At 53.3% G+C, this 19,531-nt stretch overlaps 1 protein-coding gene across 2 annotated transcripts; it reads left to right on the top strand.

Moving 5' to 3' along the window:
* Positions 1-617: 617 nt before the first annotated feature.
* Positions 618-14,110, top strand: Htr3a (5-hydroxytryptamine receptor 3A). Of its 2 annotated transcripts, none has more exons than XM_004636496.3 (9): positions 618-684; positions 2,562-2,728; positions 4,775-4,819; positions 6,654-6,763; positions 8,165-8,334; positions 11,119-11,282; positions 11,480-11,690; positions 11,801-12,022; positions 13,542-14,110. In XM_004636496.3, the coding sequence occupies exons 1-9, from the start codon at positions 618-620 to the stop codon at positions 13,838-13,840; spliced, it is 1,455 nt and encodes a 484-aa protein (XP_004636553.1). In that variant the 3' UTR covers positions 13,841-14,110. The 2 variants fall into 2 exon arrangements, with proteins under 2 accessions (XP_004636553.1, XP_004636554.1); XM_004636497.2 differs by having other exon boundaries at positions 13,524-14,110.
* The last annotated feature ends 5,421 nt before the right edge of the window (positions 14,111-19,531 follow it).

The following is a 19,531-nucleotide window of genomic DNA, read 5'->3' as shown; positions in this document are numbered from 1 at the left end:
TATATTTTGCTATTTAAATTTGAATTTAAATAGCAGCTTATTTATTGAATTTAAATATGAATTTATTTTTATGAGGACCAAAAGACAGGCCTCTGTCGGAAGAGACACCCCATCTCCTACTTCGCTAGGGGGACTATGTAGCCTGAGGAGCTGAGATCTGGGAGAGCCCAGCCCAGCGCCGCTGACCCATACTTACAAGCGCCATGAATGTACAAGGCTCCCTACCAGGATCAGGCTGCGCTGTGTTCCCCAGGCCCCTGCAGCCCCTGACCCTAAGTTCCCTTCTAGGGGAACCTGACCAAGCCACCTGGGCGAATGGGTGGACAGAGCTTCCGCTCCCGCCGCCACGGGCCAGAGCCGGTCGCCAGGGCAGGCTTCCCTGCCCATGGTTCCCTCCCCGCCCCTTCCCTCCCTCTCTGAAACCTGATCCAGCTAAGGGACTGAAGCAGGAAAACTTGGCGGCTCCCCAACTCTGGTGACCTGCGGAGTGCCGAGCTGCAGCCTCAGAAGGAAGCAGGCTGGCTGGGCAGGAGGCTGGCAGGGGCCGAGCTGGCTGGCCTTGGGTGCAGCTCACCCTGAGCATCTCCTCGAGGCCCTCCCGCCCTGGGACGCTCACCATGTCGCTGTGGCCCCAGCGGGCGCTGCTGGCCTTGCTCCTCCCCACCGTGCTGGCACAGGGAGAAGGTAAGGAGCGCGGGGGACGCACCATCCCCCAGACCTCGGCTGGCTCTCTGCAGAGCGGGGCGGGGCTCATCCTCCCAGGGTTGAGGGGCCTTGAACGCGGGGCTGTGGGGTTGCAGGGAGGTCAGCTGCCTCCCACATATGGCTGGAGAGGCTGAGTCCGGGGTAGGACCTGCTCAGAGGGACAGGTGGCTGCGGCCTGAACATCAGAAACACACAGGTAAGTGCCAGGAGAAGTCGCCTCTTCTCTTTGCCCAGTCCCTAAACTCAACAAAAGGCAGCTTCAAGAGACCTGTGAGCTCAGCTGGGTGGCCTTTTCCTGCTGTAAAGGCGTCCAGTGAATGGGGTAATTCACTCAAGAGCACACAGCCTCCCGGTAGCAGAGTGGAGGCCAGAAGTAATCTAGCTGCCGTTCCTCACCATCACTGGTCTTCACTGCTGGGGCTCCCTGTGCCTCGGTTCCCCCTTTCCCCTCCAGGTCTCGCCTCCAGTAGCACCAAGCTGTAGTTCAACTCCCTCCTGTCCTGACTCCCTTGCAAACAAGTGCCTGAGTCTCAGAGGGGTCCGGCTGCTTCTGCTGCAGACCACGCCCACACACCACCCCCCAGGAATGTTTCTCCCCCAACCTGGCTGGCTTGGAGCACCCCGGCACGCAAGAAGGATGCTTCCTAGGGGTTGGACAGACATACACGGCCACCAGCAAGGTGATGTTCTCCTGAGAGCCTTGCTTGGGAGAGAGAAAGTGCGAGTCAAAGTGGAGGGGCTTCCTGGGCTGGGACACACTCTATGCTCCTGGCAAGGCTCTGCTCTGTGACCCACTTGGACCAGTCTTGCCAAGCCTCAGCCGTGAAGAGGCAAAGGGTCTGGCCAAAGAGACGAGGCTCCTGCAGTGGCGGCACTGTTCTCACCCTTCTGAGCAGTAGGGTCCCTCTGCAGAGTGGGCTGTTAAGGTCAGCCACCCTGGCAGGGTATTCTGAGACTAGATTCTGCCAGACAATGTTATTCCAAAGGGGTTCAAAAATCAGTCTCTTGCCTTCCCTCTTTGCCCTTCAAGAGAGGCTGATAGCTTCTCAGGGCACGTGGATGAGGCAGAGGAAAGCAGCCTGCAGGACTGACCACCGTGGCAGGCACACGACGGCAAGGAAGAGGAGGGTGTGGGGAAGCCAGGCATGGCAGCGAAGCTGGGACTGGGTTTTCATGTGACCTTCATGTCCCTGTGGCCTCCTGCTCCCTCCAACCCCCCCCCCAACCTCCTTCCTAGCCTGGCCCAGGTTCTGCCTGCGGCCCTAGGAAAGGCCCTGGCAGACCCCCGGAGCACGGGTGGCTTGGCGGGAGGCAGAGGGAGTGTGCGTTCCTGGCCGATGCCCTTCTGTCCTTCTCTCCCAGTTGCAGATTGGGGTCAAGGCAACTGTGGGCTGTGCAGGGGCTGCAACCTGACCTGGCTGAGGAAGCCCGGGCACAGAGCAGGGGCCTGCAGACTGCACAGGCTCTGCACTCTCTTGCGGCCCTCTTGCCTGGCAGCGCCGCACACACCCACACTCTACTTCCTTTAGCTGCCAGGACCCCTTGCCACACTCCTCAGCCCACCTCCCCGCTCTTCCTGTGGCCCTTACCTGTGTCCCGTCACCAGACCTGACAAGCTGGCTTTCTGCTGGCCTTTTAAGTGAAGATGTAGGGAAGCCCCAGGTGAACATTCATCGGAATTTGGGCCTCTCCAGATGAGTGGTTCTAGTGGTGAGATTTTCAGTGCCTGGGGCTGGGGAACCCGAGAATTTTGTGAGGTACAGATACATCTGTGGCAACAGCTGACAAAACAATGTAAGAGATCCAAGGTGCACTTGGAGGATCAGATTTTCACTTTGAGCTTCTTTCCTTCCCAGCCAGGGGGAGGGAGACAGCCCAGGCTCACAGCTCCACCAGGCCGGCTCTGCAGAGGCTGTCAGACCACCTCCTGGCTGACTACCGGAAGGGTGTCCGGCCCGTGCGAGACTGGAGAAAACCCACCACCATCGCCATCGACGTCATCGTCTACGCCATCCTCAATGTGGTAAGCACACGGCCCCAGGCTGCCCCACCCACCCTTGCAGTGCACCTTAGATGTCACCCCATAGTCAAGCCCTGGCCTCTGTGGTACCACAGCTGAGGATGGGCTGCTGCAGCACCTGAGAAGCTGCCTGTCCAAACCACAGACTAGAGTCACTGTGAGGCTTCTCTCCCCATCCCGACGCTGGCTGTCACCTCCTGCCTGGCTGTCCACACACAGTGTGATGGTGACCATTTCTGTGGGGATTCAGTGAAGACTATCTTGTTCATCTCTACATCCTTGATGTCTTACATGGGCCCCTAATACATGACAGGGGTCACTAAACAGCGGTAGCATATTATTGTCAGCGCAACAGATCAATGGACTAATCAATGCTTTCATCAATCACCGTAGTAGTGTGGGTGACTGCGCCGCAGAAGAGGGCAGGCCTTGCGCAGAGATGAGCCAGGGAGCAGTTACAGAGGTGTGAGAGGTGGCGCGGGACTGGGACAGGGGAGGCAGGCCCTGACCACGGAGGCTCTGTTATGTCAACCTGCCCACCTGATACGTGATGGAATCATTTCTGGGGTGAAGAACAGCAAACAGGTTACCATGGAGCTTCAGAAGGAAAACGAGAAATTAGATGGGGGCTGGGGGATAATATTTTTTCACTTCATGGGGCCTTGGGCCTCTCAATTGCATACCAAGCACCCCGCCCTCTCTCTGTCCTTGTTTAACGACCTCCCAGTTTAATGACTGTTTGGTCTCAGAAGCGAAGCATACCGTTTGGACTTACATCCCGTTGCTCAGACTTATGACCCGTCTTTTACTTTGTACAGTTCTATACATCTTGTTTATAGAGCCGCAAGGTCTTTGCTTTTATTTGCATAACTCTTACGTGCAGTACTGTAATATATAACTGAACATAAAACTATAGTACTGTACTGTGTAGAAAAATCAGCAGAAATTACAGTACTGTATAAACAAGGCATACCATACAGAAAAAAAGACATTGAGGTCTATAAACAAGATGTCCAGGACTATAAAAAACGCAAGTCATAAGTTCAAAGAGAATGCCTCATGTGTAAGCCCAAACAGTCGTTAAATTGGTCAGCTTTTTTAAAATTTTTTTTGTACTTTTTAGGGAAGGGTCTACAGGGTGTTCAGGGTCTCACTACTAAATCACACTTATAGTGATCTACCTGTTTACAGCCTCCCAAGAGCTGGGATTACAGCCCCATGCCACCACACCCAGTCTCATTTGCTAGCTCTATAGACCCTGGGGGTGGGACCAGTGCAGCAGGCCTGGGCATCAAACCCCTGGCCCTTGCACCTGCTTGCAGGTGCTTTAATCCACTGAGTTATTTGGCCGGCCCTTGGTCAGCCATTAAATGAGGAATATCTGTAACTAAATTATGTATAATTCTTAACAACATTACACATACCCTCAGCGTCTGTCAGTCGTGGTGAATGTACAGCATGTGTGCTGTTTGGTTTTCTTTTGAAATAAAATATGTTAATGGAGGAGATTTTTTTTCTAACCTGAAACCTCAGTATTCAGGTTTAATTGCAGTGTTAGCAGTTTGCAGTAAATAAGTGGGTTTTGGGTTGCAGTCTCCAAAAGTTTTTCCATCCCTGGTGTATATTATTCACAGCATAACATAATATGTAAATTTAAAGATATAGAACATAAGGTATATACTGTACACCTATATACCTTCTATTATAATTACATAGCGGTACATGAAAATGATAGGAGGCACTCATAATTTTTTTTAATTATTTATTTATTTTTATTACATTTATTTATTGTGTGTGTGTGTGTGTGGCCAGCTCAGCCCACCAGGGGGCAGGGCTGGCTGGCATGTGGTGCTGGGGGATTGAACCGCGGTCCCTGTGCTTTGCCAAGCTTGTTTCAAGTAGGTGCTTTAGACCACTGAGCCATCTCTCCAGCCCATAATTTTTAATATGAATATTAAGTGTGACCCACGGGAATGAGTCACACTTACGCAGCTCCATCGGGGTCGATGGGTGCAGGGCCACTTGTCTGAGCTCCCCTTCCCTTCCCAGGATGAGAAGAATCAGGTACTGACCACCTACATCTGGTACCGGCAGGTGAGTAGAGCAGCCCCCACCCAGCCCCACTGTCCCATCCCAGCAGTCAGTAATCCCAGCGGCCTTCATGAGGAGAGGCTCTGGGAGAGGCTCGGAGGTGTGCTCTCTGTGAGGCCCAGGTGTCTTCCCATCTCAGAAGAGCAACAGGAAGCCTAAGGGTTAGTGCAGGGAAGCCCCAGCCCCTTTGCAACTGCTCCACAGCATTGCAGAGAAGTTCCTGTCTGGTCTCTGTTAAGGACCACTTAAGGAACTCACGAGGCGGCAACTTCACTTTCAGTCAGTTCACGTTGCTAGAAAGCTCTTTCAGCTACGAAGCCAAGCTGGACAGCAGCCATGTTGGGTAAGACAGGGTGACTGCATCCACTGAGGCCTCAGGGCCCCAGCTGCGTCCCCACCCATCCAGCTTCTGCTGCACACAGGGCGTGGCCGTGCACTGGCTTTGGGCTTGTGGGAGCAGAACAGCCGCTGCCCATGGACGGTCCTTCTCGAGCAGTTGTTGGGGTTGGGAAAAAATCTGAGCACAAGGGAAAGCGAGATGCTGAAGAGTGAGAGCATGGGGGCGAGGACAGCTCACAGAGGCCAACCCAGGAGACGGCAGGTGACGCCGGCCTAGGTGGGCCTCTGGGAAAGCCTCTCCCATAGTCAGGCACCCACTCCTCTGCCCCCAGCATCTCCTGTGACAGGAAGTGGGGTGGGGAAAAAGCCAGAATGTGGATCCTTTAATATGAAGCACACCCGGCGAGTCCTTTCTCTGGAACGTGCAGCTGGGTCCCACCTGTGGACCTCTAGGATCACCTGCCTGTCTGCCTTAGCTGTTGCAATGAGTGGGGAGGGAAAGTCAATTCACCGTAGACAGGTGGTGATGCTACAAGGCTGGAATTAAAGATACAAACTAGAGCCAGGGAGATGGCTCAGTGGAATAAGCACTTCCCTGGCAAGCACAAGAGACTGAGTTCAATCCCTGGTTCTGCAAAAAAAAAAAAAAAAAGATACAAACTCGACTGGGCCCTGGCTCACCATGGGCTCACAGATGAAGGGAAGCCATGGGCATAAGCACAGATCGCGGAAGCACAGCACAGCTGCTGCCCCGGCACTCGTGGGAGCAGGGAGGAGGCTGAGATCACCCTCCCTGGGACCTGGGGTCGTGGGAGGTGTCTTGGAGGAAGGACACGGGTGATCTGGCTCAGGTTAGAAGTGTTGGGAGCAGGGGGTGGGAAGGCACCGCGGTGAGACAGCAAGAGAGAAGGAGCAGGTTCACAGAGATGTAGAGGCTTCCGTGGTGTTTAACTCCACAAGCACAGAATTTACAAAAAGATGTGGCCCAAAATGAGGCTAAAGGGATGGTGGAGGACTTGATGGGTCCATAAAGTTCAACATTTTTTTAAGGGCAATGGGACACAATAGAAGAATTTTTAAATGTTCCTTTCAGATTGGTCATTCTGGCATAAGAGTGGAGAATGTATTAATGAAAATATGACAGTAACCACCTGTGCTCTGTGAAGTGGGTGCTGGTATCCCTACTTATGCGTGTGCAGGCCCCAAACTAGGAAGTCATTTGTCCATGTCCCTGAAGTTGGTGGGCAGCACGTTCTAGCATTAGGAATGGCTGCTGGCCTTCCAGGGTGGCGATCACATCCATCCATATTGTCACGCATGAAAAGACAGTATTAGGACAGAGGGTGGGGGTGTCTCTGTTACTACTGAGTGATTTAGGGGCCATCGACACCCAGATTTTCATAAGAAGATGCCCATTTGTCACCTGGGCATGAGGGGTGAAGTCCGCTGCACGCAGGTGACCCTGAGTGCACCTGTGACATTCCTGCTGTCCTCCCAGTTCTGGACGGATGAATTTCTCCAGTGGAACCCTGAGGACTTTGACAACATCACCAAGTTGTCTATCCCCACGGAGAGCATCTGGGTCCCCGACATTCTCATCAACGAGTTGTGAGTATCGTCGCCGAGCCCTGGCAGCTAGCCGGGTGGCTGTGGGGCTCAGAGAAGCCAGGCGCTGGGAACAGAACTGTTGCAGGCTGTAGATAAAGTTAGCTTGGATCCAGTCTCCTTTGTTTTTGCTTCTTTCCTTTTATAAAGCTTTCTCTTTTTGTTTTTCTGTGCCTGATGCTGAGTCTCTGCACTTACAAGTCCAAGGGCCCATGTCACAGGGAAAGCAGCCAGTGAGTGAATTCACGCTGAGCTCTAACAGCCTAATGGGGACAGCTGCATCTTTAAAGGGAGCAGTTACGCTTTTGCAAGGAATAGAACATCGACGGCAGCCACTGCACCTGGCCACAGAGGAGAATTAGAGCTAGGAAACACGTTCAGATCTCCCAGACCATACAAGGGCCTTGCTGGCCACCAGTGGCATCTCCAGTGTGAAGTGGATCCCACCAGCTTTTGTTCCCCACAGCCACACAGTCCCACTTGGCCCCAGCGAGAAAGACTTTGTCCCCATCCTGCAAGTTCACACAGGGTCCCCCAGCTGAATTTCTGAATTCAAGGGCAGGTACAAGACCTAGGGCAATGGATAGGAAGTGGAAGGTGACAAGTAGGTCCATCCAGGGCCCACAAAATTGCCCAGCTCCACAGGGCACCGCTGACTTTTTCCTACCCCTCTATGTGCTGCCTAGCTCTGGCTAAAGGGATTCTGGGAAATCCACTCCTAGCCAGATTTCCAGTCTCACAGGGAAGTAGCTTAAGTCTGGACTTCTTATGTCCTAGCCTGATCCCACAGAGGGCGGAAGCCCAGGGTCGCAGCTCGCTCACATCATGCCACTATGCTCACTCAGGAGAGCCTACGGGTCCAGAATCTGCCAAAAATACCGGGATGAAGTTGTACTGGACTTCCCTGGGATTCCCAAATTCTTATCCATGGATCCCCCTGTTCTTTCTCCAGAGACACTTATTTTTAGTTTTGCTTTCAAGGGCTTCTAGGAAACAGGAGCCAAAAAATGGCTACGTGAGGACACAAAGTGTGCTCTTCCCCCCGCCCCATGCCCGTCTGTTACAACAACCCTGTTAGTCAGAGGATGACCCCAGCCTGGCCCCAGAAGCAGGCCTCTGTGACAGCACAGGGCAGTTGGGCAAGGCCCCTGTAGCCCATCATCTTGGAGCCCGTGGATGCCATCCTGCTCTTTGTGGTAGGATGCTAGGTGAATAAAGGAGCCACACCCTTTACTCCAGGAAGCTAGCCCTGACCATGGCAGGCCACGATTGGAAAACCCTCCAGCTTGTCTTGCTGTCTATACTCTTCGTGAATTTCTTCTCCTGCTGAGAGGCTTAGAGACTACGGAGCCCCAGGGCTGGATCTCTCGTGAGCCCCCTAGTCAATTCTTCTTTCCTGGCCAGTGTGGACGTGGGCAAGTCTCCAAGCATCCCGTATGTGTATGTTCAGCATCAAGGTGAAGTCCAGAACTACAAGCCCCTGCAGGTGGTGACTGCGTGTAGCCTTGACATCTATAACTTTCCTTTTGATGTGCAAAACTGCTCCCTGACCTTCACCAGCTGGCTGCACACCAGTGAGTACGGCGCTTTGGGGTCAGGGGCAGAGCTGGGTGGCCCTGGGTTGCCCGAATGAGGCCACTCTCTATAGTGCGTTCTCCCTTGTTCAACTTACCGTTGCTTTGTTTGCTTTCTTTTTAACAGTGCTGGGATTTGAACCCTGGGCCTCCCTCATACATACCGTGCACACCCTGAGCTATACTACTGAGCTATATATTCCCAGCCCCAAACACGTATTTTCTTAATGTCACTGAGCCTCTGCTTCCTCCCCCTCCAAACGCGATCAATATGGCTGCCCTCACCGCTTCCTCCAGTTATTCTAAGGATTTAATGAGACGGTGTGAGCTGACTGCAAAGCGTTCAGTAAGGAACAATTCTTTTCCAGCATCCCAAACAGGATGTGACACCAGCCACCTCCCAGACAGACATGCCCTGCCTCTCTGCGCCAGCCCCCTCCAAGCCACCCTCCTTGCCTGCTCAGGCGGCTGCATTAGCTTGCTACCTGGTCTTCCTTATTCATTCATTTCTTTTTAGTGCCTGTGTGCAATTCCTACAGTTTATCATCATCTTATGCATTCCAGCTCTTGCTCCTCACTGCAGCCAGCCAGCGAGCTCTTATCAAAATGCAAATCTGATGGAGTCACTCAAAACCCTTGAAGGCTGGCTTCCCAGCAGTCCTAGGACTCAGTCCAGAACCTTGACCTGCCCTGCAGTGCCCCAGCCTCCCCTGGCAGGGCTCCCCTGAGCCCCGCTCCAGCCCCGCTGCTCTCTCCCCTGGGCCTAGAGCCTTTGTTCCTTCTCTTTATCACATTCAGATTCTCTTAAGCAGTCTGGCACCCTCTCTCCACCCTCTCTCAATCTGCCCCCAAGTCACACCCAGCCTGGCCACATCTCTGGTCATCCCTGGGAAGCTCCATAAGTATCAGCTCCTAGGGGCAAACCTCTCCTTCCAGGATGAGGGCATTGCTACTGTAGAATTGCAGAATTCCCGGTTTTTCTCAGCACCTCTAATCATACTTTCCAATACCTGTTCAATGCCTGTTTATCTCACAGATATAAACTTAGGTAGGGGGCTGGGGAGATAGCTCAGCAGCATAAGCACCTGCCTTGCAAGTGTAAGGTCCCAAGTTCTATCCCTGGTACCACAAAGTAAATAAATAAATAAATAAATAAATAAATGTGTGCCAGCCCTACCCTGGGGTGCACTGAGACAGCAATTGAGACTGGGTGTGGTGACACAAATCTATAATCCCAGCACTTGGGAGGCTGTAAACAGGCAGATCACTATGAGTCTGATCTAGTAGTGAGACCCTGAACACCCTGTAGACCCTTCCCTAAAATACAAAAATAAATAAATAAATAAATAAATAAATGTGCAGATAAACTTAGACAGGGATGCGATTTCTGTTGCAATTAGATACCTAGCACAGTGTCCGAGCCAGAGGAGTGCGCATGGCAGATTTTAGTGAGTGAGTGGGAGCCAGGGGCTCTCTCGAGGAGGACAGGACAACAGCACTGCTCGCTTGCAAAGAGCATCTCTGTCTCCATCTATCTATGCATTATACGAAAGTATGGTAATAACATACAGCTTCCTTGGCCAACAGTCGAGAAGGCTGCGGTAGCTTTAGCGCTCTATCCTCGACCTCAAAGTCTTCTCCAAAAGCTCCCTCCAGCAAGATGCAACCACTCGTGTAAACCACACTCGGTCCGTTCTTCCCGCTCTTCTCCACCCCTTTCCATCCACATGGTAGGTGCCCATAATCATTATGCGAAGGACCTCTTGCACAGTTACACCCCACCAGGTATATGTATACAGAGAGCTGCTGCCCCATAACCGAAGTCTCTTATTTCCCTAATTCACCTTCAAGACTGGTAGTTCTGTCATGGCAAAGGTGAAGAATGGATTTTTTTTCTTTTCTTTTTCTTTTTTTTAATTTTTAGTGAAGGGTCTACAGGGTATTCAGGGTCTCACTACTAGATCAGACTCATAGTGATCCTCCTATTTACAGCTTCCCAAGAGCTGAGATTATAGGCGCATGCCACCATGCCCAGTCTCAATTGCCGGCTCAGCGCACCCTGGGTCGAGGCCAGCATGACAGGCCCGGGGACTGAACCCCTGGCCCCTGCGCGTGCAAGAATGTTGAATTTAGTTCCCAAAGATTAATTCTAAAGGGAAACTTAGAAAGGTTTTAGCAGGTTGATAGCTTATTTGGTTCTTTGCATTGTGCTCTTTCTCTCTTTCTCTCTTTCTCTCGTTCTCTCTTTTGGTGGAACCGGGGATTGAACTCAGACCCTTGTGCTTGCTAGGGAAGCGTTTATTCCACTGAGCCATCTTCCCGGCCCCGCATTTTTTTAATTAATCAATTTGGTACAGAGTTTCACTACCAAGCTCAGGCTCTACTGATCCTGTCTCAACCTCCCCAGCACTGGGGTTGCAGGCATGTACCACCACACCCAGTTTTGGGGCTGGCACAGCATTTGGTACCAGGGATTGAACCCAGGTCCTTCAGCCTGCTAGGCAGGTGCTTGCTAAGACTGCTGAGCTATCTCCCCAGATCTACGCTGTGTGTTTCTACCCAAGGACTTCCCCTGCCCTCCCTACAAACCTGTGGGATGCGCCCAGGATGTAATGGAACTGTATTTTATAGCTAAAGGAAATGGGGCCAGTGGTGAAGGCAGAGGCGTGAGGTCTGGGGTTGACATCAGGGCTTTTGGCCACTGCCCACGCCACACTCCACCTTCCAGGGTCTGCCGGCTCAGAACTCGAGGTTCCAAAACGGGCCTGATTTCTTTTGTCCCAGTCCAGGACATCAACATCTCCCTGTGGCGCTTGCCCGAAAAAGTGAAGTCTGACAAGAGCGTCTTCATGAATCAGGGCGAGTGGGAGTTGCTCGGGGTGCTGACCCAGTTTCTGGAGTTCAGCGACCGGGATAGCAGCGGGTCCTTCGCAGAGATGAAGTTCTACGTGAGTGGGAGTGGCTAAGGTGGTGACGTAGAGCGTCATACCCACGGGTGCTTATGGAGCATGCGGGGAAGGACGTCCAAGTCCCTTCTGCACACCGCAGCGCAGGAACTCCTCGCTGTGAGGGAGGGCGAAGGCCGCGGCTCCCGGAGCGGAGCTGTCCGTCGCAGGCTTTCTCCTAGCTCCTCTCCTGCTCGCAGGTGGTCATCCGCCGGCGGCCCCTCTTCTATGCCGTCAGCCTGCTGCTGCCCAGTATCTTCCTCATGATTATGGACATCGTGGGCTTCTACCTGCCCCCGGACAGCGGCGAGAGGGTCTCCTTCAAGATCACACTCCTCCTGGGGTATTCGGTCTTCCTGATCATCGTGTCTGACACGCTGCCAGCCACGGCCATCGGCACACCGCTCATCAGTAAGGCCTCTCCTGAGGGAAGGGCCCACCCGCCACCGGCCCACCGGGGACCCAGCTCCTCCTGCAGCTTGTGTGTACGGCCGTCCTCCAACACTGCCCGTGGTACACAGGTGTCTACTTCGTGGTGTGCATGGCTCTTCTGGTGATAAGTTTGGCGGAGACCATTCTCATCGTGCGGCTGGTACACAAGCAAGACCTCCAGCGGCCTGTCCCCCCCTGGCTGCGGCACCTGGTTCTGGAGAGAATCGCCCGCCTGCTCTGCCTCCAGGAGCCGTTGACCTCCCCGAGGCCGCCAGCCACCTGGCAAGCCCCCAAGACTGATGACTTCTCAGGTAAGAGGGGAACAGGATGTGGGGGAGCCACACACAGAGAGGTCATTTCTGGTCTGATTGCAGGGACACAGTAGGGAGGCTGTGAAGGCTGTGGGGCACCTGACATCCTGGGAAGAACCGGGAGAATGGGTACGATCTTGCTCATGACAATCCACAACCACCTTATTAGGAGCAGGTGGACTTCGGCCAAAGGTGTCAGTCTACACCCTTGCCTCCCTTGTGCACTTTCCATAAGCCCAGCTGTAGACAGAGAGCATAGAGGTCCTAGAGTCCGCTCCCATCAGAGCCAAGAAAGACCTCAGAGGTGGACCCACAGCGAGGTCCCACAGATGCCCTGTGGGTGGTCATTGGCCTAGGGCCTCATACAGTGAAACACTGCTGCTGAAATTTCTAAAATGCTCCCATCATAAGCAGCTCAGAGCCGGGGTCCCCCAGAATTTCAAGCACCAGTGGGGCAGAGAGATGGGTTCAGAAACCACTCAACACAGAGCGCATCCTTCCTGACTTGGCAGTGTCGGCTAGCTTGCTTGCCGAGCACTTTGTGTCAAGCAAGTACAAAGCACTGTGTGCACGCTTTCACCTCTCATACTCATGAAAACACAGGGTGATCATTATTCTTGGGTCTCCAATGAGGAAATAGAAGCACAGAAGGGTTAGGTAGCTTGCCTCATGTTGCAGAACCAGGAAACAGAAGAAACAGAATTGAACCCAACTCTAGGCTTGGGTTTCTAACCTTTCTCCATTCTGCTCCATTCTGTCCTTCCTCCTGGTGGGGTCCAAGCCTTCTAGGAAGGCTTCTGGCCCATCCAAGACCATGAGCAGTGCACTGATTTCAAAAGGCACTGTTTCTGAGGGTGCCAGAAGGACATGACGTCATGGGGAGGAGCCACCCTTTCAGAGGCAGACGCTGTGGCCAGGAGAGCCATGAGCTAGGAGCCCACACACCAGCCCAAGATGGTCTTGCCATTACACGATGCTTTATCAGTTGGCCTCTTTGAGCTTCAGTACCATCACTAAATAGTAGGGACAATAATCACTCCTGTGCGGACTCCCACATGGGGCCACTAGAACCTACAAATGGAAGAATGAATATCAGATGGCTGAGGAGATCCTCCAGGGTTAAAAATGCACAAGAAGAAGAAAAAAAAAAAAAAAGCCAGGGCCGGGGTGATGGCTCAGTATGATAAGCACTTGCTTGGCAAGTGTAAGGGCCTGAGTTCAATCCCTGGTTCTGCTAAAAAAAAAAATGCACAAGAAGGATAAACACTAATCTCATGCTGCTGCTGACTTGGGGAAGGGTAGAGGATGTGACTAAGGTGAGGTATAGCAGAGTCCTCAATCGTGTTGGCTTTTAAATTTAGTTGAAGTTGGATGGTGGCTATGCACATATGTGAGTTATTCTAAATATGTCTCAAATTGTTTGTAATAAAAATGTCTGCAGGCTGTGGAAACGTAAGGAGCAGTGTTCAGGCCAGCTACCTGTGCTGCGGCTCTTACCCAGGCTCTGCCCTTTTTGCAGTCATGGGAAACCACTGTAGCTCTTTCAGAGGACCCCAGGACTTAGAGAAGACCCCAAGAGACAGAGGCAGTCCTCCCCCTCCCCCACGAGAGGGCTCCCTGGCGGTACGTGGGCTGCTGCAGGAGCTGTCCTCCATCCGGCACTTCCTGGAGAAGCGGGAAGAGATCCGTGAGGTGGCCCGGGATTGGCTGCGTGTGGGCTCCGTGCTGGACAAGCTGCTCTTCCGCATCTACCTGCTGGCAGTGCTGGCCTACAGCATCACCTTGGTCACGCTCTGGTCTGTCTGGCACTATTCTTGAGTTAGCACGGCCCAGCAGCGCAAGGAACTTGCTGCTGGTTAGAGTGGGAATGCAGAAGGGCTGCTTCCAGGCCCAAGGGTGCTGGAGAGATTCCCAATACACGGAGGCAGCCTCACCCCATCTTCAGTGCCAGCTCACCCTAGCAATGCCAGGCCAGGCTTGGACCTCCCCCAAAGCACAGTGTTCAGTACCCTTATATCCTCTGCCCCCACCCCCAAACTGCCCATTATGGCTTTAAAACATGGTGTCTTAGATCATCCCCCTACCTCGATTCCACTTCTCTGCATCACATCTGTTTCCCCATAGGCCTTCCTCTTGGAAGGCACTTGGAATTCTGCTCACTTCCAGCAACCTTGTTTTTAGATAAAGACAAAACCAACTGGCTTGTCCACAGCCCTCATGACTGCATCTGGTTTATCCAGCCCCAAACATCTTCACCTGCAGCCACTTCCATCAGCTGAGGCTGGGGTTGAGGGTAGATAATAAAGTGCAATGAATCCTTAAACTCTCTTCTTTACTATTTGTCAGAAGTTTGGGGTGGGGGGCAGCAAGATAGTTCAGTGGACTAAAGCACCTGCTTAGGCAAGCACATGCCATGCCAGCCCCACCCCCAGGGTGGGCTGAGCTGGCCAGAATCCAGGTGTTGAGATGTGTGCCTGTAATCCCAGTGCTGGGGAGGCTGAAAGCAGGAGGGTTACCAAGAGTCCAAGCTGCATAGTGAGACCCTGTAACCAACAAATACATTTTTTTTAAAGTTTGGGGAAAAGGTTGATGGGGGAAGAAGTTTATAATTCTAATGGAGCTGCAGGTTATCTATAGTTTTCAGGGAACTAGAATGTGAAATGGAAGCTGTTACAAAAGAAGAAGCAATAGGATGTGGGATTTATGCGTGGGGGGCTGCCCATTAGCTCAGTTGGTTATGTGCCTGCTTAAGCAAAGCAGTCAGGCTCAGGATTCTGTGGCTCAAGCCGCAGGTCCTCATGTCTTACCAGATCTGCCCTTAAGGCATCCTGAGCCGGCCAAAAAAAAATCCTTAAGTATGGTGCAAGTCCGGGCTCTGAACACCTAGCAATGGGGAGAAGAGAGGAGACAGCTCAGCTCTGTGGGAAGATTCTAGAAGGATTTGCATAGTTCTGTTATTGTTCTGGGCTTAAGGTCTCTCTGTAAAGCTAGAAACAAGCAGACTCCTCCCAGCAAGAGGACTCTGCAAGGGCGACAAGGACTTCAGAACCATGGCCAGCGCTCCACCAATTTGGCGCTTAGAAAACACCATGAAAGATAATTCTAGCCTTAGGTTTATCCTTTTGGGGGGGAGGAGAGGAGACCAGGGATTGAACTCAGGCCCTTGCACTTGCCAGGCAAGCACTTATTCTACTGAGCCATCTCCCCTGCCCCTAGGTTTATCCTTGGGAATTCTCAGACCCTGGCCCTGACAGCCCACTGGAAAACAGAACCCTAGAGGGGAAGGTTGGGAAGATGTTGTTTTATCTTCTCACATCCTGGCCCTCTGTCCGAGGTATCAGGGCTTAAGACAAGCTAAAGAACTCTAACTCTATCACTCCACCCACCTAACAAGCATTCAAAGAAGAATGCTAGCTCCCAGCATCGGTGACCTGTTCTGGGGCACACATGAGGCTTTCTTGGCTCTCCAACGAGCATTCCAGCCTTATCCTTCCCTGTCTTCGTCTGCCTGACATTCAGAAAGCCTTGTGGGGGCTGGGGAGATAGCACCTGCCTGGCAACCGCAAGGACCCGGGCTTGACTCCCGGTATCCCATGCTGCACCAGCCCCAAATCTGCTGCTGTGCTGGCTGCCGAAACCAAGCATGGTGGTGCATACCTGTAATCCAAGCACTTGGGAAGCTGAAAGCAGGAGAATCACTACGAATCCCATCTTTGTAGTGAGACCCTGTAGACCCCACCCTAAATACAGGGGGAAAAAAAGCCTCATGGAAAGGTGCAGAAGGCAGCCAGCTTAAAGAGAAAGGACCCCAAGGAAAGATATTGGATGAATCTTAACATTTCCACCACTTTTCCTGCTCTTTTAGACCAGCCAGGTAGTAGAGATTTGGTGAGGACAATATGGCATGGTAAACTCCCCTGGAGGCTGGACAGAGGGCAGCACTGTGGGTAGAAGCCCTGGTTTCTCCATGTCCACACAGCCTGCAGGCTGCGGAAGGGCCTTGCCCACTACAGCTTCTTGCTTTTTCTCAGCCCAGGTTCCCCAGCATGTCACACTCAATCATTGCTACCTGACTTCTCCTCCCTAAGGTAAAGGCGGAGGAGATAGCTCAGTGGCACAAGCACTTGCCTGGCAAATAGAAGGTCCTGGGTTCCATTTCCAGTATCCTCTGTCCCCCCAGAAAAACCCACCTACCTAAAGTGACCTGAGAATGAGGTCTCATCTGCCCCACCCACTCCAGAGGCAGTGTTACTTGGGGATCTTATATCTATGTTCATTTCGTTGGAGGGTAGGATGGCCTCCACTCGCCCCTGCTGCCTCTGTCTGAACAAGACTGGGCAAAAGATGGGGCTGTTGCTCTTCCCTGCAGCCCATGGGATGGAGCTTGGTTTAAGGACCTAAAGCTGCCCTACTCCCCTGGGACCTGCTCGGGCCCGTCACACTGCTAGGTGATTCTCACATCTCAGGTCAGAGGGAGAGGAAGCCGGACAGTCCGGCCCTGTCAATGCACCGCTGGTCAGTAAGTGGGTGGCTATTGACAAAATGTCCAACCAGAGAGCTAGTAAGACACTAATCAACCTATTGATTCTCCATCTCCCCCTCCTCACCCTTCACCCACAATCAATGGGGCGACAGAGCCCAGCACCTAGCAGCCAATTAACCACCCTGAGAATGAGGTGCCACGTGGAACATCTGCTCCCCTGGCCACAGCCAATCAGCACATCGATCTGGCACCTGGCTATGCTGCCCAGGGATGGCAAACTGAGGCTTAGGACCAGAGAACCCTAATATGCTAACTCCTGTCCACTTTGTGCTTCTCCAAGAAGACCTCGGCTGTGTGCTTGGGATATGCCCTGGATCTCCCTCCCATCCCTTGCACCTCCTGGAGGCATACCCCTGCCTTGCCTTTGGGCCACTGCCTCAGTTGGAGAGCGCTGTGCTTCTATCAGGGCAGTTCTTGTTCCTCTCATCTCTGCGACGGCCTCCCTATGCCCCTCCCGAGTCCGATTCTCATCTTTTCCCACCTGCCTTGATCCAACACCATCATATCTACTGAAAAGATTCCATTGAAGCTTTTAGAAGTGCCAGCCAGACCCCCCAGCCCTCTGTGAGCTCCTGACAGCTCCTGACTGCTGGAACCTGCTGGAACCTGCTGGCTTGGGGAGGGGGATCCAGAAGTCCAGGAGGGAGGCTGAGCTCGGAGGACCGGGCAGGAGCCCAGGGGAGATTTCTCTGAGAGACTCTGGAGAAGGAAAAGTTTCCTGGTCGGGTGAAGGAGGGAGAAATGCGGTACAGCGTTCAGAGGCCAGGTTCCCCTCCCTCCTCCCTCCCCCCAGCCTCTGAATCAATACATTTTGAATCTAATCTAATAACAGAGATTTAACGAGGGGATAATGCGTGTGGAGCTGCCAGGCTCTTTGTCTCTCCTTTCAGGCGGCAGCTGGGGCCCATTATCCGGGGACAATGCCCCAAGCTAATCACTCCCTCTCCTCCCTCCCAGTGGTGGGGAGGGGCAGTGGGCAAGAGAGGGCAGCTCCTCCCTTGATTGGAAGGGAGGTGAGGGGTTCACAGAGAGGGGAGGATGGGGGAGGGGGCGCTTCCGTGGGTCCCCACACAACCGTCCTGGCCTGATACCAGCTCCCTGGCCTTCGCCCCCAGCCACACTGTACACAGTCCAGCAAGAAGTCCAGGGAGCCGTCCTACGGCACGCAAGCAGATAATTACTGCTCAGCTGCAGCGCAGGGCTGCAGTTGGTGTTTTGTGGGGTTCTTTTTCTTTCTCTACCTTGGTCCTCTATAATTTAAAGCTATCCCACTGCGGCCTGTGGTTGGCCAGCCCTGACTGTCACGGCTGCAAAAGCAGCCCTGGTTTTAGGGAGCAAGAATCCTCCCTGAAGCAGAGGCCCCTCCGTACCCTCCGGCTCCTCTGTTTGGCTTTGTGGAGGTCAAACAGCAAGAAGAACTGATGCTGCCACTGATCCTACAGGGATGAGGTCCGGAACTGAGAAGGAAGGGATAAAATCCTGCCTGCTGGAAGCTGGAGAGCAGAGGCCAGGGAGGGGCAGCCCTGCCTCGGTTTCCTTCAGGATCTCGGGAGGAGCAGCACAGCACGGCAGAGGCTCAGCCACCTCTGATCCCGACTGAAGCACACGCACAGGGGACAAAATAAGGGTGCGGCGTGGAATGGAAGGCCCACGTGTGACGCTTGGGCCCAGCACAGGCCAGCGGCGGAGCTGACTTGCAGTCACCTCCCTGGGCCTCCTGGGAATGGACTCCCAACATCTCAGCCATAAAACAAGGATCAGATCAGAGCCCGGCTCATAGGTGTGGTGGGCACCAGTCCCCAGTATGGAAACCATGCCCAGAGAAATCCCCAGACTGAGGCGCATCAGCCCCCCTTGGGCCCCTCACACAATTTGAAGGGTGGTGAGAACTGCTCCCCAGGGGACACCGCAGGACAGCTTCTACCTATCATGTTTATTTAGGCAGTAGCAGTTGAGCCCAGGCACATTCTACCGCAGAGTTACGTCCTTGGCCTTCTTCTAGTTCTGTGACAGACTGGCCTCCCGGTACCTGGGATAACAGGCATGTACCTCCACATCTAGGTGCTGTTTCAGGGGTGAGCTGGACTCCCCCCTTAGGGGCAGGGGACACAAGTACCTGACCCAAAGGCTGCACCCAGCCCTCCGAGTGTCATGCTCTGTGTCCCTTTCCCTCCCACTGAAGCTCTCTTACCCCTGTACATTTGTGACTTCTTGGCATAGAGTTCTTCCCTAAAGCCCTACCCAATCCAGGTTGGGTCTCACCTATGCACGCGACCTCCTGTGGCCCTGTGCCTGAAAAGAAAACTAAACTCCTGGCAGAGAGACACACCACAAGTATAATATCTGGGACAGTTAGATCCTTGAAATTCACCTCTGTGTGCCTGGAGAGAATCCCGTACTCAATACTCAGAAGAATTTATCAGAGGCTCCTGACAGATGTCAATCTTGGGCCCAGGGCAGCCACCACCCTGCCTTCTAGATTCTGTCCACAAGGTGGCAGCAGAGTCCAGAAGTTCTATGGAGAAGTCTGGCGCACCTCTTGTCACCCCCTTCTCTGCCTTCCTCCCCTGGCCCTCAACCTGGCACAGCAGCCTTCCTCCCAGGGTGGCCCTTTGCTCTGGGCCACCACTGAGGCTGTCGTTCCAGGTGCTTCATGTCCTTCCCTGACCCACTGGGCAATGGCACCATGGCCTCAACTAGGTCACCTAGCTGTATACACGCTTCCTACGGGCTGTGAGCTGCCTACACCCTTGCTCCGCCTCGGACCACGCACCGGGCTGTCTACTTGGCCATTTCTTTTTGTCTGTCTGAGACAGGGTTTCACTACGTAGCCCAGGCTGGCCTTGAACTCACAGCGATCCTCCTGCTTCAGCCTCCCAAGTGCTGGCATTCCAGGCATATGCCACCCCACCCAGCACTATACTTGTCATTTTGTCTTTCCGCCTTTCTGCTCAAGTATGATATGC

Source organism: Octodon degus, unplaced genomic scaffold, assembly GCF_000260255.1.
Source record: "Octodon degus isolate 3935 unplaced genomic scaffold, OctDeg1.0 scaffold00080, whole genome shotgun sequence".
Lineage (NCBI taxonomy): Eukaryota > Metazoa > Chordata > Mammalia > Rodentia > Octodontidae > Octodon > Octodon degus.
This window is presented reverse-complemented; position numbering and strand designations above follow the sequence as displayed.